Below are 27,041 nucleotides of genomic sequence, written 5' to 3'. Positions count from 1 at the left end.
AGTTAATCGTGGCTGTACCAGGAGAGGGATTGGGGTTTCGTTTATAAAAGTGTTATTTTCGTTTACATAAGTGCTTTTGAACATATGAAGATACCTTTTCTATACTTGACGTAATTGAATGAGTTTTAGCAGACGTAATTGAATGAGTTTTTGGCTGAAGATTCCAGGCAGTCATTAATAGCCAAATTAAATTTTCTACTCGCAAAGCCGTATCCGGGGGGCGTAGGGGCTTTGAAATGACAGAAGTTGATTGCTAATAATTCGTCGACTTTGATGCAATTTTCTTCAGTGAATAAGGAGGGAGAAATAAGCCTTTTTCTATTGTGGCTTATCTGAGCAAAAATGACATTCGTGTTTTATTGTTGGCTGTGCGAGATTTTGGCTTTTTTAAACATAAAAGCCAAATTTCACTAAAAAGCCAGAAAATCAACTAATTTCATTTTATACCTTATCTTACCTGTTGAATTCCACAAAAATTTAGGCCCGGTAGACCTTATAATCTTAAATTCATGTAGCCAAAACTTCTTAGGCAGCCAAAAAATGAGCCAAAGTCCAATAACAATGTTTCTTTTGAAATACGATCTTTTTTAATATTTCCATATTTTTTGCTACAAGTAACAGTGATTTATCGTCAGGCTGATAACCTTGAGTTCCAAATAATATTTTAAACGAAATGTGTACTTCAAATATAGTTGGTAAAATTAAGAAATTGCACGAAAAGTAAGAAAGACATTTGACTAAAACTGATTGGTATCACATCATTAATTAGAATCATGGAGTTGATTACTTCGTTTTCACTTTGTGTTAATAGTCTATTTCAGCTTGACGCTCGTGTTGGTTTTGCCGTCCTCAACTATGGTCGTTCAGTTCCTGCCTAGCCTAAGCATTCTGAATAGGCAGGAAGTTATCACAGCCATATCTTTGGCGTGAGCATCTTGGTGTTTTGCAACCTGACATGCACTTGTTGACGCAAAGCAACCACTGTGGTACAGGTTTTGCAACCCTACTCCAAGTGGTAGGGTCCAAACAAGAACTAATTTCATTCCAATCAGCTATCGAAAGTAGACTTGATAGAAGTAGTATTGAGCAGCTGAGGATGTGAATGGAAGTCTTTCAGGGCTGGACGTTGACATGTATGGTGAAGAAAAGCTGGTGTCGCCGGGAAAGGATCATTTCATACTTTTTAGCTTAGCGATGCCTGTTCTCCAGCTTTAATCAGTTCGTGTTTCGGCACTGTGTCTTGGTGAACACTGAAGCAGCTTGAAGGCTTGGTGTGTTTCGCAAGCGTGCAGTCTTGATATAATGTTACAACTAAGTTAGGTATACAAGAATAGAATGTCAGTTATGGCGTCGCTGAGACTACTTTATTTTTATGATACTGAAATACTTCACACTAGGCTTGCTTTAAACTTCTTAGAAAAGACGGTTGGTGCTTTTTTCTAGTGCTGGACCAGAAGAACAAACAAATTTTTATAATTACTGACGCTTCTTTCGTAATCACAATACAAACTTCTGTCTTAACAATAAGAAAGTCAGGATCGCCTGTGGCATGAGGAACCTTAATTCCGTTCTCCTATCGTGAACTCGAGCTTATTTGCCAACTAAAATTTTGCATATCTTCTACAGTGGAGTTCTTTTTATATATTATTAGAAAAACACAATAACATGAAATTGATTTTAACTTCTGAAGTCTAAAGTCTAAGCGTTTTCTCCAGACAAAGGTTAATGAATCTACGACGCTTATTTGTAAGAGAAGAATAATATAGATTATTTTGTTTATACGAAACTTATTTGTCATTTTCTGTTTTGTTTGTCCAGTGTCAAAAATGAGTTAAACTTGTCAGATTTGTGTAACCGTCATTCTTCCTTTATGGAATATTTTTACATATATACACTAACGTTTATATGCTTACATTTTTTCAGTCAATGTTCCTGAAATAGAGCCACCTCCGTGTCCTGTATCACACACTGGTCGTATGATGATTGAAATTACGCTTCCTTTCAATGTTGATGAACTGTTTAATATGATGTTTACTGCTTCCAATTTTTACCTCAGCTTCCAAGCTGAACGTAAAACAACCGGTAATTCATTCGTATTATTATTATTGTCTGTTACAGTAAAATATAGAAGCAAGGACATTTCCAGGATTTTTGTAATTTCCTGGTGAGTAAAAAAGTATCAAAATGTTGTTTATAGGCATTTTTGTTATATTTTACGAGTTGTACAAAAATTCTAGGGCGGGGTTTCAAACTCGCTAACCTTCCCGCCATCCCCCCACGCACAGCTCTTGATATGGCTTTGCATAGTTGCGCCGGTTTTTCCTCCCTTTTCTTAAATTTTACTCATTATCCTATTGCAAGTCTATCAACGACTATTATTGCCAATTAGCAACATACACAGGTAAATCCTGGGATTGTTTATTGGAAAATAGGAAATTGGAGATAGCTAATAGTAAATAAAAAGTTTAAAATAGTAAATAGTAGAATCAGTAATTTTTTTTGTGATAAGCCATTAAGACAAACACCAATTAAATATTAGCTTAACTTGCTACTCATTTTTGACAATCTCTAAGATCCTCTTGTCGTAAAATCGTGATTAAATAGTAAGTATATTGTAAAAATAGTAATTTTTTTTTTTGGGGGGGGGGGGGGGGTTGGGGATAATCCAAAAGGGCCAAACCCAGCTAACTAGCGAAACTTTTTTCTTCATTTACGATATTTTCAACAACTCCCCACTTTACAAATAACAAATAAATAGCTTGAAAAATTTAATAGTACAGATAGCAAATTGTTTTGGCGACAAGCCAAAATGTAAAAACAGCTAACTAGTAGCTAAACTTTCCTCCTTATTTTTTGCAACTTCTAAGCACTCCCCCCCCCCATCTTATTTCAAAATAGTGAATAAACCAAAAGGTCTTCTAAAAGTCCTCTGATAAATCCAGTTCAGCCCCATAGAAGATCAGCCCCAAGTTGTATTTGACTAAAGGCTAAAGCTCATCAAGAATTTTCTAATCTTTGTTCCCTCTGGAATAAGGACTTTGCGACAAGCTTGCAGCTGTACCTTGCATCGAAAGAACAAGAAACTTATATCGTCAAATTTAGAGACGGATTAAAACTTGCTTAAACACGAAAATGGTAAAACAGAAAAAGGTTTTTTTAATCAGAAAAACCCTCTGTATCGAACTTCAAAAAATATAGTTCGATAGATGGACAGAATTGAATCACAGCTATGGAATGATAGATCATTCTTGGTCTTTCTTTAATATTTTAAAGACGTAAGAGAGCAATAAAACAACATACCTAAACTTGCAGAGGGAATACAAAACCCTAAGATTTGCTACTCAATTGTTACTGAGGTTGGAATATAAATTTCCTTATATCGTACCTATCACATCTAGATGCTAAACAAGAATAAATTTCATTGGTTGGCTTGTGGTCGCCCTATATTTTACTTTTGACCAATAAACTATGCTGAGTGAAATCTATAGAAGTTGATAAAAGTTTTTTTTTTTAAAATGATTCTATGGTGGAATAAATTGGATACACCGATCTAGAAATAAACGTTAGGGTTTGTTACATGTAATTTTGACAAATTATGAATTCAGTTTCGGCTTATCGCTTTTTTTTTCTTTTTTTTCCTTTTTTACGCAATACCATAAATTGGTATTTCTTTCCAAGACCAAACTGCCTTTCTATGACGAATAAATAAACGTTCAAATTGGGATAAGTCCATTTATTAGAGAGGGAAAACAGATGCAAAAGTATGGATATTTTAAAACACCTAATGTATGGTATTACGTCGAAAATACGTCGTATATATGGCGAGATGTAACCAATGAAGTGTATAACTATAAATTCAACAACATTTCTTTTGCAACTAGAAGACGAAGAAGATTTTGCTACCTTCATTAGAAATTCGCCTTATATTTAGGCAATATTAAAGAAGAAAAACTTACAACTTAAAACTTTGAATGAGCCCAGCTACTGAACTCTCTCAGACAATTCTAGTGAATGAACCGAAAGTAATTATTTTCTTCTGTATAATATATTAGTTTTAATTTGTATAATATGTTGTAATTTGTTGTAATTTGTATAATATGTTAGTTTTAATTTTAATGCTTCAGTATATCTGCTGATGAAGATCGCTGTATATGTCGTCAAAATGTCAAGACTTTTGTATCTGTTTTCACTGTATAGTAAATGGACTTGTCCCAAAACTTTTATTTATTCGTTTTACTCTATTTTTGTCTGGAGTCATAAAAAAAAGTGAATAGTTCATCAAAAATCAAGCTTCGCCTAAACGACCAATAGCAGTACCACATCCTGTTACACATTGTCATTGAACAAAATTAGTTCAGGCCGTTTCTTTTGAATTGCCGGATTTACTTTGTTTGTGAGTAGAACTGTCATATTGGCTGTTGATTGTTCGCTGATCTTCAAGATAGTCACAGTAGATGGATCCCTGTGAATCCCAGATTACTGTAAGCATGACTTACGACTTGTCATTCGAACAAAACGTCTTATTCTACGTTGCTTCATGAGAATATGCGGCAATGCTAACTCAAGAAGCGGTTCAAAAAATGAGGCCCTTCCATATTCCATATTCACACCTGAAATCGTCCAGTCAGTCCTATATAGTTTTGAAATCGTCCCGTCAAACCTTCACTTGTTTAGATCCCTTAATGAGACTACGCGGGAATATTTTCAATCCAAGGAAGAAGTTAAAATCAGTTGCAAAAGTGGCTTCCAGGCCAACTCAACGAATGATATGTCAGAGGCATACACAAATTGGAACAACGTTTATAAGAGCATAAATTTTGTTGTGTAAAATGTTGAAAAGAAGTGAAATTTTTGTATTGATTAAATACGTCCTTTCTGAGGTATACCGATTTTTCTCGTTCGTTACTTATTGAATGGCCCTTATAGCATCTCGATGTCATATCATGCCCTAAACAGTTACGAAAGGCATTTCTTTGAAATGGGGTGGAAGATCTAGTTGCTAGATTCGCAGAAGTTTGGACCAAGAAACGATTGGGAAACGCAACTTTAAATGAATTATTTTGCTAAGAATATCCACTGAATCGTCTCATGAATTTCGAATCTAGTAACAATGCTTTTAATTTTTATTTACTTTCTGCAATGTCTTTTCTATTAGGCTCATTGTAAAAATGTTTGCTGATTTAAGTGCTACTAAGTTTAGATTACTATTTAAGTTACTAAATAGTAAGTGTTGCTAAATTTAGGTTAGTTCTTCTCGCCTAATTTAAAGATGTTTGGACTAAGAAATGATTGGCACACCCAACCTTAAATGAATAATGTCGCAAAGAATATTCAGTGAATCATCTCTTGAATTTCTATTTTAGTACCAGTGCTTCATTTTTTCTTTTACTTTCTGCAGTGTCGTTTCAGTTAGTTGTAAAATTTTGTTTCTAGTTTTGACTGTGGTTTCCTTTCTTTTCTTGGTATAATTTATTTGTTTGGCGTATCTATGAATTACGTATTTTTAGAGCTTAGTATATGAGCTAATATATTTAATAATCTACAACTTTTTTTGTAGATCTTCAAGCTGGGTCATGGGTGCCGCAAGAGAATACAACAAAAGTTAGAAAAATAAGCTACACAATCCAGTTGGCTAGTTTTGGAATAAAATCTTGTCGGACAAGTGAAAGTCAGGTAGGTTCGACGTTCTTTCATTTATTAACTATTGTTCTTGGCGAAAAATTTAAGCACACAAGAAATCTTAATTTGAAATGAAAAGAAGGAAATTGAAGTTGGGACATTTTAAAAATTAAAAAAAAAGATTGCTTACCTAATAGAGAGAATTTCAAAACCTAAAAATTTTGTCTGATTCGTAGCGAATAGAATTGGCGACAAAGAAAAAGTCAATGGATCGCAAGATTAAACAGTACTTTGCTTTGTTTTTTCTTCTCTATACTTAAATGAATACTTAAGTTCTTTGAATACTTAAATTCTCTATACTTAAGGTACCTTAAATGAATGGTAGGTCAGACTCAAAACGAACAAAACTCACAGCAAATAAGAGCTTAGCTGCTCTTATCAAATATCGGCAAGTTGATGGTAAATAGGAGTTTTCCAAACGTTTTGGCAAGCGTCTTAGCAAGTTTGGCACTTATATCCCGAGATAGTCAGTGTGGTTGATTTAGTTCAAAACCTCCCTCAGATCACTTGTGCCCCGCGGGTCGCTAATTTGTCAGATTTTCAACTTTGTTCTACAGATTAATAATATTTACATAAATGTAATTCCGGCCAAATTCCAAAATGGAAAAAAGACAATTTTTTAGACTAGATAAATTTGTGACAATTAATTTATTCTATCATGTTCTAAAGCACACTTATTTTCGTTGCTGTTACTTGCTTTTGAGTCCATTTCGCTCAAAAACAGAGAAAACTGATAAATAAATAATTTTTTCCGAACAGAATGGACAATTTTTGAATGAATATGTTTTATCTTCAATGAAACGTAAGCGATAGCCTTTAGGATGGTTGGAATCTTTAGGAGTCTAACTCTTCATTATGGCATTCACTTTCTTTATCAGTCGTTTCATTCTAGTTCATTTAAACGATCTAAGTTTTATTTTTTCGTTTATAACATTTACTGTTTGATTTAAGCTTGACTTATTATATGACTTGATTTCTACTCGTTTTGTGTGTTAATATTCTTTTTTCTTTTATTGTATACATATATATATATATATATATATATATATATATATATATATCATGTCTGGTGTCCCTCAAGAATTCGTGATTGTAATGAATTATGTATTGAGACAGAACGCCGGATGTGGCGCAAAAGTAAGTAGTGAGCAGCTTTCTGACTTAAACTTCGTAGATGACTAGTTTTACTAGGAGAATCTCAACAGACGTCGCATCAGCTGCTCGTTGAAATCGTAGAAAATCTGGAGAACACCGGACTGGCCATTAACGTAGATAAGTCAAAGAGCATTTCCATCAAAAATTCAATGCTTGGTCTCCATTGCAAGAACAAGAACTTAAAGCAGGCCAAGGAGCACTTGTTCCTAGGTAGTTGGATTCATTATGGTGGTGAAACAAGGACCGAAATAAAACACAGAATCGGCTAGTCAACTGGAGCCTTCGATAGATTACAGCTCGTTGAGTAAAATATGTTCTTTATGGTTGACGTTATGTCTTTCTAGGAGTAATGTACTTTCCATAATACTTTACGCTAGTGAAGGCTGAAAAATCAACCAGCAGCTCGAAAAAAGAACTTTTTCATTCGAAAATATGTGCCTAGGAAGAATACTAAGCATAAGTTGGCAACAAAGAGTAAGCAATTCTGAAATTCGTGACAGAATGGGTCAGTCTGTTATTGCTCCTGTTCTTCCTATGCAATATATGTCCTTCCTATGCAATAAAACCGACACCGAAACCCGATTAGACACCAGATGGCCAAAGAAGACGATGTTGTCCAAAAATAACCTTATGGCAAATTCGAGAAAAAATTCGAGGATGGCTGAGACGCATCTAGTACCGGAAGACGTCACCGCTATGTCACATCTTGAAGGTCAGTGGAGACGCTTTGTCGTCGCCATACACGCCATCTGTGGCCCTGTAGGATTTAATGTCTAATGTAAGAATATGTATACATACATATATACGGACACACTTGTAATTGCTATTTACAAGGTGCTTACAAGTGTGTAATCACACACCTGTAAGGATCAGTCGGGGGGCTGGCACGCTGGACTCGCAATCCTATCTCTTTGAATTAGGGTTCGGTACCCAATATCGTCAATCCTTTGTCTTGTGGTGGGGGTCGATGGTGTGACTCTGCAAGCTCAATCGCTGTGGGACCTTATGGATAAACAATTTTCCACGAAACATCTGAATTTCAGATGCCCTGTCAGGTGGAAAAGCCTCATCCATCTGCAATTAAAAGTAAGTACACAGGGGGATTGCTCATAAAAAGGGCTATGTGCCCTTGTATAATGCCCGCAATTTTCTTTTACTTTGCCTGTTCTTTTATTTCTCAAGTATTTTCTATTTTAAGCAAGCCCAGCTACTTTTGAAATTAAATTTTGATTTTACGTATGAAAAAGCTAAGGCCTGTGTATTCAAGTGTCTCAAAATACGCCAAGGTTGAAATTATACCCATTGAGTGTCAAGACAGGAAAAGTACAAATATTTTTTTTTTTTTTTTTTTTTAGGTGCTGCTCTGTCATACCCAGCCTGGGCTAATGTATTCAATTGACTGTGAGATTCAAAATTCTGGAATTCCTTATTCAGACACGTTCTATGTCTTATCACATTTTTGTCTCACTCGTGTATCTTTATACGAAACCAAGTTGAGTGTTACTTCCTCTATCACGTACAATAAGTCTGTTTGGGGAGTTATTAAGAGTAAGTAGCTAATTTTTTTCTCTTTTTAATAATGCGCTACTTCAAAATATATCAATCCTTTTAAACGTTATCGGTGTTCTTTATTTAACGTTCATTTGATATTTAATAGTCACTGTTGGATATTTTCCTGTTTTAAACTTGTCAATGTTTTTAAACTTTTCAACTACTCAAATTTGATACTTAATAACTTCACTTTTTTTACTTTCATTATTTATGTTCTTTCAACATTTCAAACTGTTATCTCTCTCTATCTCTCTCTCTCTCCTCTCTCTCTCTCTCTCTCTCTCTCTCTCTCTCTCTCTCTCTCTCTCTCTTCATCTCTCTCTTCCTCTCTCTCTCTCTTCCTCTCTCTCATCCTCTCCCTGTCTCTCTCACTCACTCACTTGCGCCCCCATTGTCCGTACAAATTACGTAATACTTGAAAATGGACTTTATCCCTCATTGGTGGATCAAGAATTTTTGGATGGAGAAAAGGGGTGGATGGCTAGAATTTTGTTAACTTCTTTTGTTGGGACAGTTTTATGTAAATACAAGTAAAACTGAGCGAAATGAAAAGCAAAGTGAAAATTGAAAATCAAACTCATAATTGTTTCAAAAACTTCAAAAAATATGACAATGCTGGTCATTTTAGCCGGAAAAATAAAGGAGATAAATTGAGAGGAGAGAATGTTGAAAGAGGGCATTCATTGCTAACAATTGTGTCTCTGCTAGCTGAAGGAAGTTGTTATTAAGAACTGTTTGAACGATTCGATCTACATTTTGAACGATTCGAAGTGTATTTTGGGGGTATAATTATTAAAAGGTTTTGAACGCAAAAAAAACAAAAAATTGAGATAAATGAAAAAATTGAAAAATATCTTTGTTTAAGGAATAATTGTGCACGACTGTTGCATTTACTTTTTTGTTTTTTTTGCATTCTTATACTTGTTTTGAAACCTGACAGATAAGTCAATGACTAATGTAAACAAAAAATCGGAAGGTAAAACTATGCCCCGAGATAGAAAAAATCGCTATGTAGGCGCATACAAATAAATAGCTTGATGTGACCACGCAGGTCTATATAAAAAGATATTTTATCTTATTCTATTTTATTTTTCCTTTCTAGATTTCATTGAAAAAAATACCTGGGCTGGTATGGAAGAATACTATAATCATCTAGAGCGATATCTCAGAGCGCTTCCCCCACCGGAGCACCCAATACAAGAACATCGCAATAGCAAAAAAGAAGGTAAGACATTTTTCTGGATAATATTTAATGACAGGTGATATGTTCCACTGTTTTCATAATTAAATAACCACATAGAGTAATTGCCTACTGCTCTTTACATTGCAGAAATTGCTGGTGTAATTTTATTGATATTAATGAGTCTTCCGCGATCGGAGTAGGAAGATTTTACCCAGAAAGATTTAAGGGGAATGGGAATTTCCTGGGAGGGTGTAAATAGGGAGGCTTTGAATAGATAATGGTGGAGGAGGAGTTTGCGTAGCTATATTGGCCTCAGGTGGCTTGGTGTTTCGGTGAGTTGTTATTACTAGTAATTGTAGTGTAGGGCCAGAAAAAGCATATCGTTTTAAACAAAGCGAATGATCATATCTCAAGTCTTCTTATTTTACGAACGAATTAATTAAAGTTTTTCGTGGGAATGATATTTGTATTTAAGGTTTAAGGGATAGATCGTCGTCATTATACTAAGTGTACATGTGCGAATAAGTTGGCTTTCTTTTACAGAAGAGGTGCCGTATTCTTGGCTACGTATTTAAAATTTTCAAATATGGTCTCTCTACGTTTACAGTGTGCTTGGCAACGCCATTAATTAGCATTTTAAGTGAGCTAATATATAACTACCTAAATCTTATATTGAAAATATTCCAAAATATTGAGAATATGTCTTAAACTTAGATGTCAGCCTAAAAACCTTCAAAATGAGCGTTATCTTAGAAAGAAATCTGAGTTCGAACATCGGGGTAAAATATAACCCTATTGAAAAAATACGATCGTTTTTAGCTTGAATAACGCTAAGTTTGTCGAGTGTTTCAGTTAAAGTAAGCCATAAAACTCACAAAGTTTAGCTGAAATTACTGATTCAAAAATAGGTCTGAAATACAATAAGTTGTATTAGGCGGTCTTTGACTAGACTAAATCATTGCTTTGCGGTTTTATTTTATGTCCAATAGCCTATCACGTCTGCTGACTTTTCTCAAAGTAATCTCCCATCTCTTCGTGATTTATTCGTCATAGAATAGTTTCAATGACTGTCCTTGTTACATTGAACCCATTTTAGTTTTCACATTTATAACATATTTTTTTTATATGTCTTTCACTTTTGTTTCTGGAACAGCATTGTTAATTTTTCGCATAATGTGGCTTTAAATATTCATGAAGAATTACCCCCCCCCCCAAAAAAAAAATCTTCTTTTTTTAAACCTGGTATTCAGCTCTCATTGACTTCAGCTTGTCTGTTTATGTGAGTGATAGTAAAGTAGCCGAAATATAGATTTTGAACGGTTCTCTAAAGTCTTTACTAACTACCCACCTCATTAATTGTATTCTTTTCTTACTGGTTTATATTCTGAATACAAAACCCATCATAACTAACCCAAAGAAATTATCATTGAAAATTGGTTTAGAGACAAAAACTTGGCCTACTTTGCTGAAAGTTTGGGATTCAGAGGGGAAGTGGAAGAGTGAAAATCCAAGCAAATTGCACCTTCAATTAAAATCCTGGCTTAAATGTATTAAAATCAAACTGGTTGAAAACTAAAGAGCACTTTGATTTAAAGACTATGGACTAGGACTAAAAAGAATACGGATTGGGACTAAAAATACTATGGACTGGGACTAAAAAGAATACGGACTGGGACTTAAAATACTATGGACTGGGACTTAAAATACTATGGACTGGGACTAAAAAGAATACGGACCGGGACTAATAAGACTACGGACTGGAACCCAAACTTATGGAGTAATGGACATTGTTTTCTACTTTTTTAAAGCATCCGAATCTTTCGCTTGAACAGGTGATCTTTGGTTTTGTCAATATTTTGAATTCACACAATTCAGACCATCCATCCCCCCGAGGGGGATCCTTTAGTCAAGGGGTTTCTTTTAAAAGGAAACCCCTTGACATCTTTTTTAACGTATGGTGAATCCTTATTTTAGTAAAGTATGGTGCAGTATTTTAATATGGCTGTTAATTTTAGGTAAAGCAAGACGTAATGCTGTCCAAAGGCAGAGACGAGTAAGGACTCATTCTAGAGGAGACATGGAATCTTTCACCGCTCCTCCTCCCTCTATTATTTTAGCAGGAGGGAACCCAACGTCAAGTAATGATGGTGATAGCAATAAACCTACTCCTGCCCACAAAAGAAAAGGTAAGGTTTTAAAATCAAAAATAAATTGCGTTTAAAAATTAACAATCTAGGGAGGATAGGTAAAATCATGTGATTTTTCTGGTATGAAAGGACTGCTACTGTGTAAAATGTGTATTTTCAGTCATAAGTGTACGGATTTTTTTTATGTCTCATAGGTTTCTTTCAAAATTTTCTTAGGGGGATCCTTACAAAGATCCACCCCTCTCCTGCCATTCCTATATTCGGAGCTTCGTTCTTTCTATCTTAATATGGTACCGAAAACGCAATTATAAAAAAGAACTATTGATGCTAGATAAATGTGACCTCATTTATGTATTTGTAAATAGATAATGCGTCATCCATTACAAAGGATGGTTTTGCATACGAGAAAGGAATTACCTCCGAGGAAGTGCCAATTTTTTTTTCTTGTACGTTTTCAGATTGACGAATGCTTCCAAGTGCATTTCAAACTGAGATATGAAATTGACTTCTACTACTACTAAAACTCGCCGTAGCGTGACGCATGCTCTGTCCCGCCATCTGAAGGAGCACGAAAAATATGCATTAATTGCAACACTCTGCATTCTTTGGAAGATTTTCTTTCAAACTACGGGGCGTCTGAGATTGGTCGGAAGTGTACCTTCCTCCCTGGAACATGGTGTTAAAAATTTACTTTCGGCTCTGTGACGACCCTTAATAAAATCTTTTTACCATTTTAGACTTACGGTCTTGGTCCAGAAGCAAAAATGTTTAAAACTAGCCAAGATCGTCACAAGAATTTGAACTATCTTGACGTTATTTCCGTCTAGTATTTTTAAATTGAATCTCCTCGTAGTTTAAATCAGTCGTGATGAACTGAAGATTATCAAATCATTTATTGTAGACAAGATACACTTTCATATTCGTGGTCCAAACATATTATCTTTTAGTCAATTAGTTATTAAAAAAAATACAAAGGTAGGCGGGAGGAATTTTTAATTTAATTTTTAATTTTAATCTAAGAGGGACAAAGGGAGGCGGGAGAGTTGAGCCAAATTGCAGGCACAGTTTCTACAATGGACAATAAAGGGGTTAAGCTCAAATGCTCTAAATACAAACTAAGGCAACGGGGAACATGCGTAGATGATTTGTAGCGATATCTTCTGAATCCATTTAATTTTCTCCCTTTCTTCTTTTGTTAGAGTGAAATTCCCAACAGAACATGCATATAGTGCTGGGTAAACAATGGGTAATTGCAAATGTAGTGCAATGGTTATGACGTGACGTTGCTCCAAGTCAAATGATCGGTTTCTTATATTTTCAGTTAAATTTTTGCACAGTTTTAGATAGTTTATTTCCATCCTGATTCTCTAGTGGTTGTTTATGCGAAACTTCAGGTATCTAGTATAGAATGTTTACCTGTTGGCTTAAGCAACAAAAAATCAAATCCGCGTGACTGTAAACTCTTAATAATGGTTAAAAGCTAAGGGTTGGTCAATTGGTATCACTGAAATATTAAGTTGAAGTTCCGTCTATTGACCAGTTTACCAAGAAAAAAATTTGCTTCAAATTTTATGCTTAATCCAAGAGATGAAAAGAATCGTTACTCTTACTGCTACTACTGGCAACTCATCACAGCACCAGGCCGCATGAGACCATCACAGCTACGTATGTTCCTCCTCCGTCCTAGTCTATTCCAAATCTCCCTCCTTACACCCTCTTAGGAAGTTCTAATTTCCCTTAAATATTTCTTTACGACATTCTCTCACTGCAATCACGGACGACCTGCTTTCCGTTCAGCCTTAGACGATTGACCAAAAAGGACAATGTTTGGAAATATGTCATCCGCAGAACGTGCCTTAGCCATTTCAATCTTTCTCTCATTATAGCCCTAGAAAGCGGGATTGGGCCACACTGTTTGAAATACGGTCAATCAGCCGGGTACTCAACAATCCGTCGGCGATTTCTCTCTAAAATATCTAGCAAATCTTTCTCCGTCTTTCAGAGCGCCCATGCTTCTGAATTGCACATTGCAAAATATTTTCTAATCATCCAACTTTTGCAGAAATATCTATGAAATGATGTTTTATCTGATTAAGTTGTTACAGTCTGGGATGGCTTTGTTTGCAAGTTTATTCTTAGAATTTTGTATTTTTTATGTTTAACGTTTTTATATTTACTTTATTGGCATATAATATGCGAAACTATAGTTGACTTTTTGGCAATATTCTAATAAAACATATCTAATTTTTACAATATGTCGCTTCTCAACTTCTGATCTGTTCTAAAGAAGTCATTAAAACAATAAATGATCAGAGTCATTTACTTGTTGAGCATGAATGTTTTTTATTGCGAATATACTCAGTTTTAAATTTAGTTAGTTTTAACGCGATTCTGACATGTTCTCTTGAGTTTGACAATGTAGTTAATGGAAACTAGAAATTCTTTTCTCATGGTTGCCTAATACGTTTCTAAGACCTCATTTTCTTTCCATGATAAATGCAAAAAAAAGTAAAAAAAGATGGTTTGATTACAAAGGGCTCATTATTAAAAATCTTTATATTTTGGAACAGTTTCCTAAATACTCCACCAAACAAATTAACAAAAGAGTGAATCGATAGAATACGTCTCGTTTATATCGTATACCATGTTATATAATTGGATTAATTATGCATCATACGTCAGCAAGTTGATGGATGCATACATTAATTGATGTGTGTAGCAAATTGATGACTGCATACTATTACTTGACCCTTGAGTATTGGATCAAAAGGAAGAAACTCACTTGTGAAGAAGGATCCTAAAAACTAAAAAAAATATCTAAATAGCCCTTAGACAAAGGGAAACCTAGGGACATTCATTTTCTCGTGTTTTGACTGGAATAAAATTTCAGAGCGAGATAGACACCAGAATGACAAATAACTTGATGCTTGGTTTGATCTTCAAGTGACCTTAGGGCTATTTAAATACCAGTATTAGTGGGAATGGGACGCAGGGTTGCCAACTTGCACACTTTTGTGCAAAATGCACTCTTTTTTACCTCAGAGGGGAAGTGGAAGAGTGAAAATCACTTCTTTTTTTTTGCGTGTTAGTTTTCATTTGCTTTGAACGTCAGTAGTTGGTAACTTCGTCAGAAGTGTAATTAACTCAAGGAATAGGGTATCCAACTTGCAAACTTTTCATTTGAAATGCACTCTTTTATGCCCAAGAGAGGATGCGCAAGCTTTGGCAGCCGTGGGCATGTATATTTTTTTACTTGCACTCTTTTTTAGAAAAACCGTTCTTTTCTTACTTTCATTTGCACTTTTTTTGAACACGAGTCATCAGGATGGGACATAGTTATCAATAATAGTGGAATTTGGAATCCTGTAAACAGATCAAGCTAGATATTATGTATGATTTTGAGTAGAGTGAACAATTGGAATAAAGACTTTTTTTTATTGATTAATACACTATGAATTATATACACTTAAATAAAGACATTAATAATACTAATACACGAGAAACAAAGTCGCTCAATAGTTTAAGACTAAACATTGAAATCATATAAATTAAATAACACAAGAAAAGATAAAGATAAAAAATAATAAAAAAACGGGTAGAACAATAAAAATCTCAAATAATAAGGGTAACCCTAATAACCCTAAAAAATAGCCTAAAGTCAAATAACCCTGAAAAATAGGGGTTATTTTGTAACCCTAGAAATAATAAGAAATAATATTGAGCTTTGAAATGCTTCAGATATAAGAAGTAATATCCCCTAAGAGATAGGGGGCTCAACCCACTCCCCAAGAAATATCTTAAAATTGTTACGGTAAGCTGTTCATGACATACTCTAGAATTTATGCCCCAACAGGAAAGATTCTAAGTGACTAGATTAATTAGTTTTTTCATCGTCCTGATTTTCCATACGGTGATGTAATCTTTTATCTTAGATCTCTAAAAGATAAGTCTATGTTCAACGCGAAAGGATACTGCAGGATTTCTTAGGGAGTTTTTTATTTTCTAATTGTGTAAGGAAAGGCTATTCAGTATTTTTCTGGAAAGTTGCTTGAAATTGTGAAAAGTTTAGAGATGCTGGTCATTTCAGTTTCAAGTCCTCGGCAAGAAAAGTAATTTTGAATTTCTATCTCTTACTGTTACCACGCTACTGACTACTGATGTTGAGAAAAAAGGAAGCAGTGGTGTTGCTCCGCAACACAACAGTTGGAGCTATACAATTTACTATTGAAGCATTGCTTGTTTTTTTTTGTTTTTTTTTTTTTTGGCTTCTTAGTTTCTGTTTTTTCCCTTCTTCGTCCTACTCCTACCTTTTACTCCCCTCCCTTTTTTAGTAACGGCTGATGGTCCCATAACAACTTGTTTGGAGAATGTCAAATCACCCAAATCAAAGTCTTCTTGGGAAGAGGTGGCGTATAAGATATTGGCTGTGGTTTTGATCATTTTAGTTTTAATGAATGTCCTCCTTTTCCGAAGGATCGGAAATTTGGAAGTGACCGTCTCTAAGATTGCAGAACAACAGGAGAAGGTCTCATTTAGTTCAAGGTAAGTATATATATATATATATATATATATATATATATATATATATATATATATATATATATATATATATATATATATATATATATATATATATATATATATATATATATATATATATATATATATATATATATATATATATATATATATATCTGAAGTTGCTCTTGTCTACAACATTTTAGTTAAAATAGGCTAGAGTTCCTTCTTTATTATAACTATGACTTTGATCAATCAAAGATCAATCTTGTACTTGAAAAATGCAGTTTTTCGTAAAAAATAGATTACTTTTTCAAAATAATTTTTTTTTAATTACAACAGCTTTTTAACCACATCAATTTCCTTTAAAATGAGCCATTAAACAGCTCTACGATGTTCCAGTGCCAAGCTATCTTAGGAGAAAAAGGCTTGTCACGCGGGTGACGGGGTTCGATTCCCCGTTGAAGGGTATTTTAATATATTGAATTTAATTTTTTTGTATATATTTTATAATAGTGTTTTATTCTTGTTCTCTGTGGTCCATTACAAGCAAAGTTTCTTGGGCCTAGTAACCACTTTACTTTTGTAACAGTTTTTTCTTTTAGTATCAATAAATTGATTGATTGATTGATTGATTGATTGAAATATAATTCTACAAGCCTATACTATAGTTAAGTTGCCTCGTGTTAGTATAGGCAAGAGTCTGTTCTAAATTATAATTTTCTGGTTCGTATTAAAAAAATAAGATTATTGATTAGACACCATTAATATTTTTGCAGTTTGCTGCTAAATAAAATTATTTTATTAGAGTGTTCAGGGATTAATCTAGTTTCAGTAGACAAATCAGATTTTTTGTTAAAACCTCATAAGAATCTCCGTATTTTACGTAAATATATCTACGTGCTTTTTATAATGTTAAAATACTATTTTCATTTTCGTATGCACTAAGATGTTAATAACATTAGCTAACACAGTGATATAGAAAAATGGAGTTTTTGGTAAAAAAAAAAAAAGGGGATTATATTTTAAAGGGGACGGTAAGTCTCATATATGGGGGATTAGGACAAAACTGGTGATTGGTTCAAACCCCTGAGCTGATATCTGAGGTCCATAATCAAGACAAAATGTATCAATTTCTCTAACCTATGGAATTTTTTTTAGTAGTTATGTACCCCAGACTTCAATATTTTTAATTTAAAATTAAGGTGTATTTTCCTACAAAAATCTCTTGTAAGCCATATTGTAATTTGTTTTTGCCATCCTGAAAAACTATGAGATGGAAGATATACCCTTTGGGTCTAAGCACATAGTGTATAACTACCTGAAAATGCTTTCAATGTTGACCCTAGTATTTTTTTTATTTTTTATTCTATTTTCTTAGCACAGAGTTTACTCAAACCTGTTGCCTAATATCATAATGAGAAATATATATGACTTAATGCTGGTCGATAAAATTGACCAGCAAATACTAGAGACTAAGAACTCTTTTGGTTTTATTTATGTACTTATTTGTTTCGACAATCCTCTATATAAGCAAAATTGTGTGTTTTAATTACTACTCAATCGAAGTTTAAGTTATCGGGCTTATCCAATGCGTACTGACATATACACATGTACGAGTACACGTGTACAGACATGTACGCAGTAGTTGGGCATAAGGGTCTATTTCTCCTTAATCTTAGTATTCTAACTAAATGTACAGACAAGTACGCAGTAGTTGGGCATAAGGATCTATCCCCCCTTAACCTTTTTATTCTAACTAAGCTCGTACTATTCATCTGTTTCGAAAAATATTTTCCATTCCCCATACTTCCTAAATAAGTTTATCCACTAACTTGCATGAGTCTATCCTACCTCCAAGCCTAGTGCTTAATATATGCACTTGATTGACTTTAAGACTCATCATAATAAGGAATTCAGGGGCTTACTCTTGACGCCCTTGGGATATTTCTTATAAACAAATGTTTTATTGTTGATCTCGGAGAGAGACTGCGTAACGATACACGGCTAAACTCCAAATTACTTTCTACCAATGTGAATATTTATTCAGAGAAAATACATTCATTTATTTTCATGAGAAAAGATTTGCTTATAGAAAGGAAGACAGCAGATAAATAAATAAATTGCACAGATCCTGCCAAGGGGCCAATGACCTTTACAGGAGGGGGAATATGCTCCTATGGTTTAAATTCTAACACCAAAGAGAGATGAATTTTCATTAAAACTCATCAAATGATCTAAGCCATAAATAATGCAGCTATCAATTCAATCAAACGTGATAATTATTTTAAACTGATCACACAGCCAATATATAAAGCTCCTGTCAAGCCCAAAAAAATTCAGTAGTAGGGGGCGTTTCTAAGTGCAATATGAATAATCTTAAATATAGTAACTTTCGACCTTTCAAATGATTACAAAAAGGGGTAACTAATTACGCTTGAAATATTAATTTTCATTCGCTATAAAAATTCGGGTTTAAAATACACACGAACGTAGTTAAGACCCAAAATTTAATTTATTTTTAAGGGATTTTGCTTAGATTTAGACAAAATATGTCAAGCAAAAAAGACAAACAATGTACTTGAATATTCATTTACAATTACGAAATTTCAACACATGAATTTGTATTTTTGAACACCTATGAACAGTTAAAGATCTTCATACTCTCATTTCTCTCTGAATCACTCAGATTTTTATTTAGGTTTATTTATTTATTTTTTGATACCAAAGATGGTAGGGTTCACAAAGTTTAGACTATCCAGAAAAAAGTTCCAATTGACACTTTTTATACTGTGCTAAATGGTATCCCTGGTCAGTTTTAGTATTCCAGGAACTCAGTCCTTTTTTAAGTGTAAAAAACAAAATGTAACAGCAAATTCAAATAGAAATCGTAAAATTTTTAAGTTTTGAGTTTTTAACTTTATTTTAACTTAATTAAAATTTAACTGAATACTCTGTTATAAAATACACACAAGCTTGATTCGGGTCCAAAATTCTGTTTCTTTTGAAGGGGAGCGCACTTAGATTAAGAATAGTAAGTTGACCCCTTCCCCCTCCAAAAAAAATTATAGTATACAAGAATTACTCAAAAATGCATCTTAGACTATGAAATTTCAAAACGTGATTTCGCAATTTAAGATATCTGTGAAAATCAAGGAGGCACACTCGTGCCTCTATAAAGAGGCGACACACGACAATGTTAAGCGATCTTCGGTTCCAGTGGTCGCAGACGGATGGGGAGGGATGCATTTCGTAGCCCGAGCTCCAACTAAGAAACCTGCAAAATTTCATCCCCCTCCAACTTTTTCTTCATGGGGAAAATCTGGCCGAAAGTTTCGACCTGTCAACCCAAGCCCCCCTTTAACGTTGTCCGATCGGGCTGAAATTCACAAGTTAAGGTCCCCTAGGGCCCAGGAGCTTATCCGCGAAATTTCAGCTTGATCCGATAACTCCTTCCCTGTTTTCCAGAAACCACGCATAGCCACTTAAAATTCATTTACTTTTTTTTTCGCCACGCCTACAGGTCACATCCGACATCGGATCTGGGTGTACGAAGACTCATTCGATGCGGAATTCTCCGAGTAAGTGCCCATGAAAGTTTCGTAGGAAAATCTTAACCCCCCGAAAGTTTCGACCCTCCAAACGCCCCCACCCCTTTTAACGTTGTCCGATCGGGCTGAAATTCACAAGTTAAGGTCCCCTACGGCCCAGGAGCTTATCCGCGAAATTTCAGCTTGATCCGATAACTCCTTCCCTGTTTTCTAGAAACCACCCATTAGCTATTTAAATTAACGGATTTCTCTCCATAAGAGCCCATGTTAATTTGAAATTTTTAAAAGCTATTGAGAAGTTATATTTACACACATGCAAGTTATTAGCTCAGTTGGTAGAGCGTGAGACTTTTAATCTTCGGGTCAAGGGTTCAAGTCCCTTACGGGCGGTTTTTTTTCACAACATCAAAAAAATTTTGATAACACCTGGACAGCTTATCATTTGAGAGATAACAGAATATTAGCTTCTTATGAGCAAAAGAAACATTTCGGTCATTCTATCTATTTTTTTTTTCTATTTTATACAATGATTTAAAAGCGGGGGGGGGGGGGTCCTCTCCTAATTCCTGTACGAGGAGTACATGAATTATTAAATTACATCCACCATGGATTGTAGAAAAACGTACAGAATTAATATGAAAAAAAATTAAACCTGTACAAAAGAGTCTTTAAAAGCGGGGGGTTTGCCTCTCCTAATAGTCTTCTTATAGTCCTAATAGTCTAATAGTCCCATGTTAATTTTTGAAATTCTTAAAAGTTACGAATATCAACATTCAAGTACATCAAAATAATCAGCTCGGCACGGCGAGAATGACTGCAAGCATCATAAAAATCCAGCTCCATTCCAGAAAAATTTTTGATAACACCTGGACAGCTTATCATTTGAGAGATAACAGAATATTAGCTTCTTATGAGCAAAAGAAACATTTCGGTCATTCTATCTATTTTTTTTCTATTTTATACAATGACTTAAAAGCGGGGGGGGGGGGCAGCCACCCAAGTTCCTCTCCTAATTCCTGTACGAGGAGTACAGGAATTATTAAATTACATCCACCATGGATTGTAGAAAAACGTACAGAAATAATATGAAAAAAACTTCGTTTTCTTAAAGAGTTAAAGAGGCTGCGTCCCAAAGTCGAACCTTAAAACGTACAGGAATTAGAAGAGGCAGTTGGGGGGCTGCCGCCCCCCAAACCCCCAGCTTTTAAAGACTCTTTTGTACAGGATTTTTGTTTTTTTGCTAACCCCCAGCTCTTGGCTTCGGAAAGGCCCTCTTTTAATTAACAAAAAATTGAAATGAATGAATAATGGAATAACTTCGAAAAATGTTAAACACAAGAGGACAGGAGAACCATTGCGCCGAAACTAGTAATTAGTAACAATGAAGTCCCCCCCCCCAAAAAAAAACCTGTACAAAAGAGTCTTTAAAAGCTGGGGGTTTGGGGGGCGGCAGCCCCCCAACTGCCTCTTCTAATTCCTGTACGTTTTAAGGTTCGACTTTGGGACGCAGCCTCTTTAACTCTTTAAGAAAACGAAGTTTTTTTCATATTATTTAAAAAAAAATCTATTTCATTTCTAACTGAAACACAAATTTGGTTATTTATTTTTATTTATTTACTTATTAACACCAAACGCGAAAACTTCTCAAAGTCCTGATTGTCAAGAAACTGTTTCAAGATTTTATTTTTCATACCAGAATTACTGAAAATAGTCACAAGTTGTGTTAGATGGCAACCCTGCTCAATTTTATGATCCCAGAAAGCGGCGTAATCTTATTCATATTTCGTGTTTTGAGCCAAAGAAATTTAAAATTTTTGTTATAAAATGCACACGAACCTGCTTTAGAGGCTAAGTTGACTTCTTTTACTATCGTAGTTGCTTATATTATTGTTCATTATTTTTTTATTAATTTTCGAAAGAAAAATTTTTCCAACATTTTTTTTTTTTCAGTTCTGACGAGTTACCAGCTAGTTACGAGGGATGGGTATCGTTGCTTCGTCAGCAGGAAGAGAATCACAGAAAAGAAGTTGATCGGTGGAAACTTGTCATAGAATCTTCTGTTAATACGTTAAAGCAGGTTAGTTTATTGTTTTCTCCTTTCGAAATTTTCCGCTCTCAGGGTTCGTAATTATTATTCAACATTATAATTTCTGTGCCGAGAAATAATCAATAACTGATGCAGTTTGAGTGATTTTTTCTGATAAAAAGATTTCTGAGGGAAATATTGTTTTAATTTTTACTTTGGGGGGGGGGGGGTTCTTGCGTTTCTTCAATAACATGAGAGATGAACTTACTATTTTTTGTCGATTCCATCAGGATTTTCTCTTTTTTACAGGGGGATGGGTAAATTCTAGAATTTTAATGCTTTGTTTTTTTAATGGTTATAAAAAATATTTAGATTTTCAATATTCTTTTTTTGGATGAGTCTTGGAAATTGCTAGAGACTTGAATATTCGCCAACTTGTAGTAATGAAAAGAAAAAATAACTTGAAAAAACAACTCAGAAAGCTTGGTTGTCGCTTTATTTTTTTTTATTTTTATTTTTTTTTTTTTTTTTTATTGTTATTGTTATTATGTCATGCTTGATAGCTGCAGTTTTTTTTTAGCTAATAAGGATCAGGTAGTCACCGCACACTTCCACTGACAAACCACTTCCAAGCAGGACCGTGGCTAGGATTCATTTAATCCATTTTACAAATAGAATTCCAAAATTTGTAATTCACCTTAAAGAATCGAGAAGAACGGAATCAAAAACAAAGACTAGACTAATAACCAAAGGTGCTGAATAGACAGTACTGTCAATGAGTGGTTCACCAATTGACTTTATAAGGGGATGCTTGATATAAGTAGAACTGTAAAGCCATTTGTTTTTTGTTTTTAACAGATATCCCAATAATATTGCTCCTTAGCGAACTTGAACTTGTGTGGAAAAATCGAATAAATCTGGGGTAGGGTTTAATTGCACTAGTGATTGATAGCTATGTACAAATATCTGATACGAGGCCTTTTGTACTGACAAGCTAGTCTCTTGAAGCAAGATTCAGAATTATCAGTGGGAAGTTTATAAAACTAGATCGAATGACGAACTATGGAAGAGGAAGATTCGCAAAACCCGCAATCCAACACCCACGAGCTGGTGGGGCAAATAATCCAAATAATTCATTAATCTAATGGATTTGGATTATTGCTATCTTGAAAAACTGTGAGATAGAAGATATACCCTTTGGATGTAATCACATGGTGTATAACTACCTAAAAATGCTTATAATGTTGACCCTAGTAATTTTTTTATTTTTTTATTCTATTTTCTTATCACTGAGTTTACTCGAACTTATTTCCTAATATCATAATGAGAAGTGTATGTCACTTAATGCTGGTCGATAAAATTGACCAGCGAATGCTAGAGCTCAGCAAGATGCAAGATCAGCGAATGCAAGAACTCTTTTGGTTCTATTTATTTATTTATTTGTTTCGATAATCCTCTATATAAGTAAAATCGTGTATTTTAATCACTACTCAATCGGAATTTTAGTTATCGGGCTTAAGAAGGTGTACTGACACGTTCACATGCACGAGTACACGTGTATTTGTCACTTAATGCTAGTCGATAAAATCGACCAGCGAATGCTAGAGACTGAGAACTCTTTTGGTTTTATTTATATATTTATTTGTTCTGATAATCCTCTATATAAGCAAAATTGTGTGTTTTAATTACTACTCAGTTGAAATTTTAGTTATTGGGCTTATCGAACGTGTACTGACGTGTACACAGTAGTTGGGCATAAGGACCTGTCCCTCCTTAATCTTATTATTCTAACTAAGCTCGCACTGTTCATCTGTTTGCTATGTAAAGGCAATATAATATTTTTTTTTTGAATTGAATTGAATTCACAATCTAGATATTGAGCTCCCGACCCCGGAGTCTCTAGTTATGGTAAGTCTTCAAAACGTCAAAATTTGAAACAAAAAAATATGGGTAACTCGTAAAAGCTTGGACATTTCCGAGGGCTCTGACTAAAGGAATTATATCATAATATTTTATTAGGCGAATTCTAATAAATTGTTGGAAGAAGTAGGTAATATTTTAATTAATATTCCAAATTACTTGTGTGATAACTTATTGCTATAAAACACAAATATGTTTAATTATTGAGCTTCAGAACAAAGTGCTCAGTTCCTAAGAACTACCGAAGATGGAATTCTTTTTTTAATTTTTTGCTTGTTTGACCTGGCAAACCTATCCTTGAATCATCCGAAAATGCGTTTAATGAGAAATATATCGTTGAATCTTAAGAAATGCGTTTAAGCAGTTTAGATCAATTTTTACTTATTTTCCTTTTGTCTTCTTTTGCTCTTTTTTCTGCAAATGTTCCATAATAAAAAGCAAGGAAAGAACAGGAGCAAAATACAGGCCAGACTGATTAAGGATATAGGGAAAAGTCAGAAAAATAAGCGTTACGGTTTAGTTTATTAAAGGCTAAATTATAGAAGATGCAAGACTGAAGTTGGCTCTTTGGCGCGTACCCTGGCTCTTATTGGGTTAAAAAATTACCAACGTCAGACAGAATACCAACAGTAGTAGAAAGAACGCCATCAAATAATAAAGTTGAACAATAGAACTAGCATAAGGTTTTTGGTAAGATAATGATATTTTATTGACGGATATCAAAAATTGCTCATGAATTCCGAAAATTCTCTCTCTCTCTCTCTCTCTCTCCTCTCTCTCTCTCTCTCTCTCTCTCTCTCTCTCTCTCTCTCTCTCTCTCTCTCTCTCTCTCTCTCTCTTTCTCTCTCTCTTTCTCTCTCTCTCCTCTCTCTCTCTCTCCTCATCTCTCTCTCTCTCTCTCTCTCTCTCTCTCTCTCTCTCTCCTCTCTTTCACTCTCTCCTCTCTCTTTCACTCTCTCTCTCTACTAACGTAAATTTCATTTCAGTTTTTCCTTTTTTTTAGACTCAGAGTTCTTTGTCAGCAGTTCTAAAAAGTATGAGTGAAGACAAATTTACAGGATATTTACATAAAGAGTGTGGAGAATCTCAGGATTGTGACCTTTAATTAGTGTCCGTGGACCAACTTACATTCCTAATTTTGCTGTTTATTGCAATTTTTACTATCTCTCAGAATAGAGCTGCCAGACAATGTGTCCTAACTACTTGTGTTACGGATTTTACAATTTAATGAGCGGCCATATTGTTTAGCCTAAGATTTGTCATCGTGCTCTAACATCTGTCTTTATATTTATTTGACATATCTCTAACGAAAGTTTGCAGGAGTTTCTAGTTCCAGGAGGTTTTTTTTTAATTCAAACTAAATCTACATTTATAAGCCATTTCTTCTTTTTACTTATGGTCTTTGACTATCATAATTGTGTGTCCAAAATTGTCAAATTATATAGAAAGTTTAGGAAATGCTTTCGAAATCATATAAACTGCAAGATTGCTGGGGGGGGGGGGGGGGGGTCTGGGCGCCTTGGTTATATTTTTATTCTTTTGAATCGTATTTGTTCAAGTGAATAATTATAATAACGGCAAGATTCTGTTTTGCAATCTGACTGGAGCATGAAAGCGAACAATTTTTCTATTCTGTTGACATCTGACAAAAAACTTTTACGTCCAAGATACCAAATTTGGGTATTTTATACTATGGGCTTTGAAAGCCATCAGAGGGAATAAGGATTCCTCTTTCTATAGCTATTCGAAATTTAAAAAGAAATTAAAAAATCTCTGGTCTGAGAATCCACTGTTTACGTTTCCAACCCAATACAAGCATACCGTTGGTCGTAAAAATTCTCCTAAAAACTAAAAAAGTGCTTCTCTAACTCGTAAAAACGCAGGTGAAAACCTCTCTCCTCATCCAGGACAAAAAATTATTTTGTCAAACCCGCCTCTCCGGACAGAATCATTCGGCAATCTCCTCTTCCTGAACAAAATCATCAATGTAGCCTTGCCCTCTAATTGTTATCGTAGTCCTGTCAGAAAATTCGTACTAATCTGTATTTTATTTTGCTGATGATGTTTATATGACAATGATGTAGAAAAGGGCTTGATCATTGTTACTCGACAGCCCATAACCCTTAATGGTAGAGAGGAAATTTGGATATTGATATTCCAGACAACCTCTAATGTTTGTTCGAGATAATAAACCTTTTGGAGGGTGAGGAGCATTCGGGAATCTTTTGTTCAAAGAATAAAGGTTAAACACTTCAAAAAGAGTATATTTAAGCCGAATTATAAGATTTTTCAATAGTTTGTCTGTTTTAAGACGAGTTTTTGAAGAACATAGGCAGTTCTATGTCATGTATATTTTATTTTGCTGAAGATGCTTTATATACCAGTGGTACTGCGTGGTAATTCGGACATTGCCTTCCAGATACGTTTCAAATATTTTTGTAGGTGGAGGGGTCATTTTATGGGGGGGTGTAAGACTAAAGTTCAATGTTTTGGGTATTTTCATTCTTTTCAGACATATATCCTTATTTACTTTTTTTTTCCATTTTGCTTTAATAAGCCTTCGAATTTTCGCATGTGTTAGCCATCGTTTTGCAAAACTGATTAGCTACTTTGTAGTTTTATTGCTAAAACGCATGATTTATGTTTTGTTTTTCTTTATACTTTGCTGCTAATTTTATAGTGGAGTTTATTTATTAGCAACTGGTAAAGCTTATTTATTATCACAAATACCTTTTTAAGCTGCTCCAAAGAGACCTTTGTATTAAGGAGGATTAAGCATAGAATTCAATGTTGTCTAATGCCTCGTGTAAAATAGTTTAGCCATGAAAGTAAAAATATACCGAAAGTATCATTGTTGATAATTATTTTAAAAATCAATTGATTTGAAAAATGCGCCAAAGTTGATTCGAATGCCACCTACATTTTTTAGAAGTGCTTTTAGATTGAAATTTCCCTATGTCATAGCTCTCGAGTTAAGATTTCAACTTCTTCGTTCTTCCTTTTAAGTTGTTCATCATGAAAGCATTTTGTAAGCCCCCCCCCCCCCCCCCGAAACAAAAAGAGGTGCCCAAATAGCACAAATGCAAACTGATGTAAATTACCATATTCTAGTTAAGTTTCCCATGCAAATTGATATGTATCAGTTTTCTCGCCATCATCAATTTTGAATTAACTTTCTTTACTAAGATGACCAGTTTAATTGTTTGTATATGTGTCTGCAAAATTTTCCTTTCATTGTCTCATTTTAAGGGGATTCAGTACCTTAAATTTTACTTCTTTCTTTTTTGGTCAAACTATTTAGGATAGATTTT

At 34.3% G+C, this 27,041-nt stretch overlaps 1 protein-coding gene across 5 annotated transcripts in view; it reads left to right on the top strand.

The window, feature by feature from the left end:
• LOC136030431 (protein Aster-B-like) overlaps positions 1-24,923 on the top strand; it is a 169,362-nt gene extending 144,439 nt beyond the window's left edge. For all 5 annotated transcript variants that reach the window (XM_065709410.1, XM_065709408.1, XM_065709411.1 and 2 more), the window contains 8 exons: positions 1,924-2,082; positions 5,558-5,673; positions 8,190-8,382; positions 9,488-9,610; positions 11,584-11,754; positions 16,047-16,257; positions 21,735-21,861; positions 24,734-24,923. In XM_065709410.1, the coding sequence (XP_065565482.1) occupies positions 1,924-2,082; positions 5,558-5,673; positions 8,190-8,382; positions 9,488-9,610; positions 11,584-11,754; positions 16,047-16,257; positions 21,735-21,861; positions 24,734-24,835 (1,202 nt within the window). In that variant the 3' untranslated portion in view covers positions 24,836-24,923. The remainder of the gene's footprint in view (positions 1-1,923; positions 2,083-5,557; positions 5,674-8,189; positions 8,383-9,487; positions 9,611-11,583; positions 11,755-16,046; positions 16,258-21,734; positions 21,862-24,733) is intronic.
• The last annotated feature ends 2,118 nt before the right edge of the window (positions 24,924-27,041 follow it).

This window comes from Artemia franciscana, chromosome 8 (genome assembly GCF_032884065.1).
Source record: "Artemia franciscana chromosome 8, ASM3288406v1, whole genome shotgun sequence".
Lineage (NCBI taxonomy): Eukaryota > Metazoa > Arthropoda > Branchiopoda > Anostraca > Artemiidae > Artemia > Artemia franciscana.
Note: the sequence above shows the minus strand (reverse complement) of the source record. Positions and strands in the feature narration are given on the sequence as shown.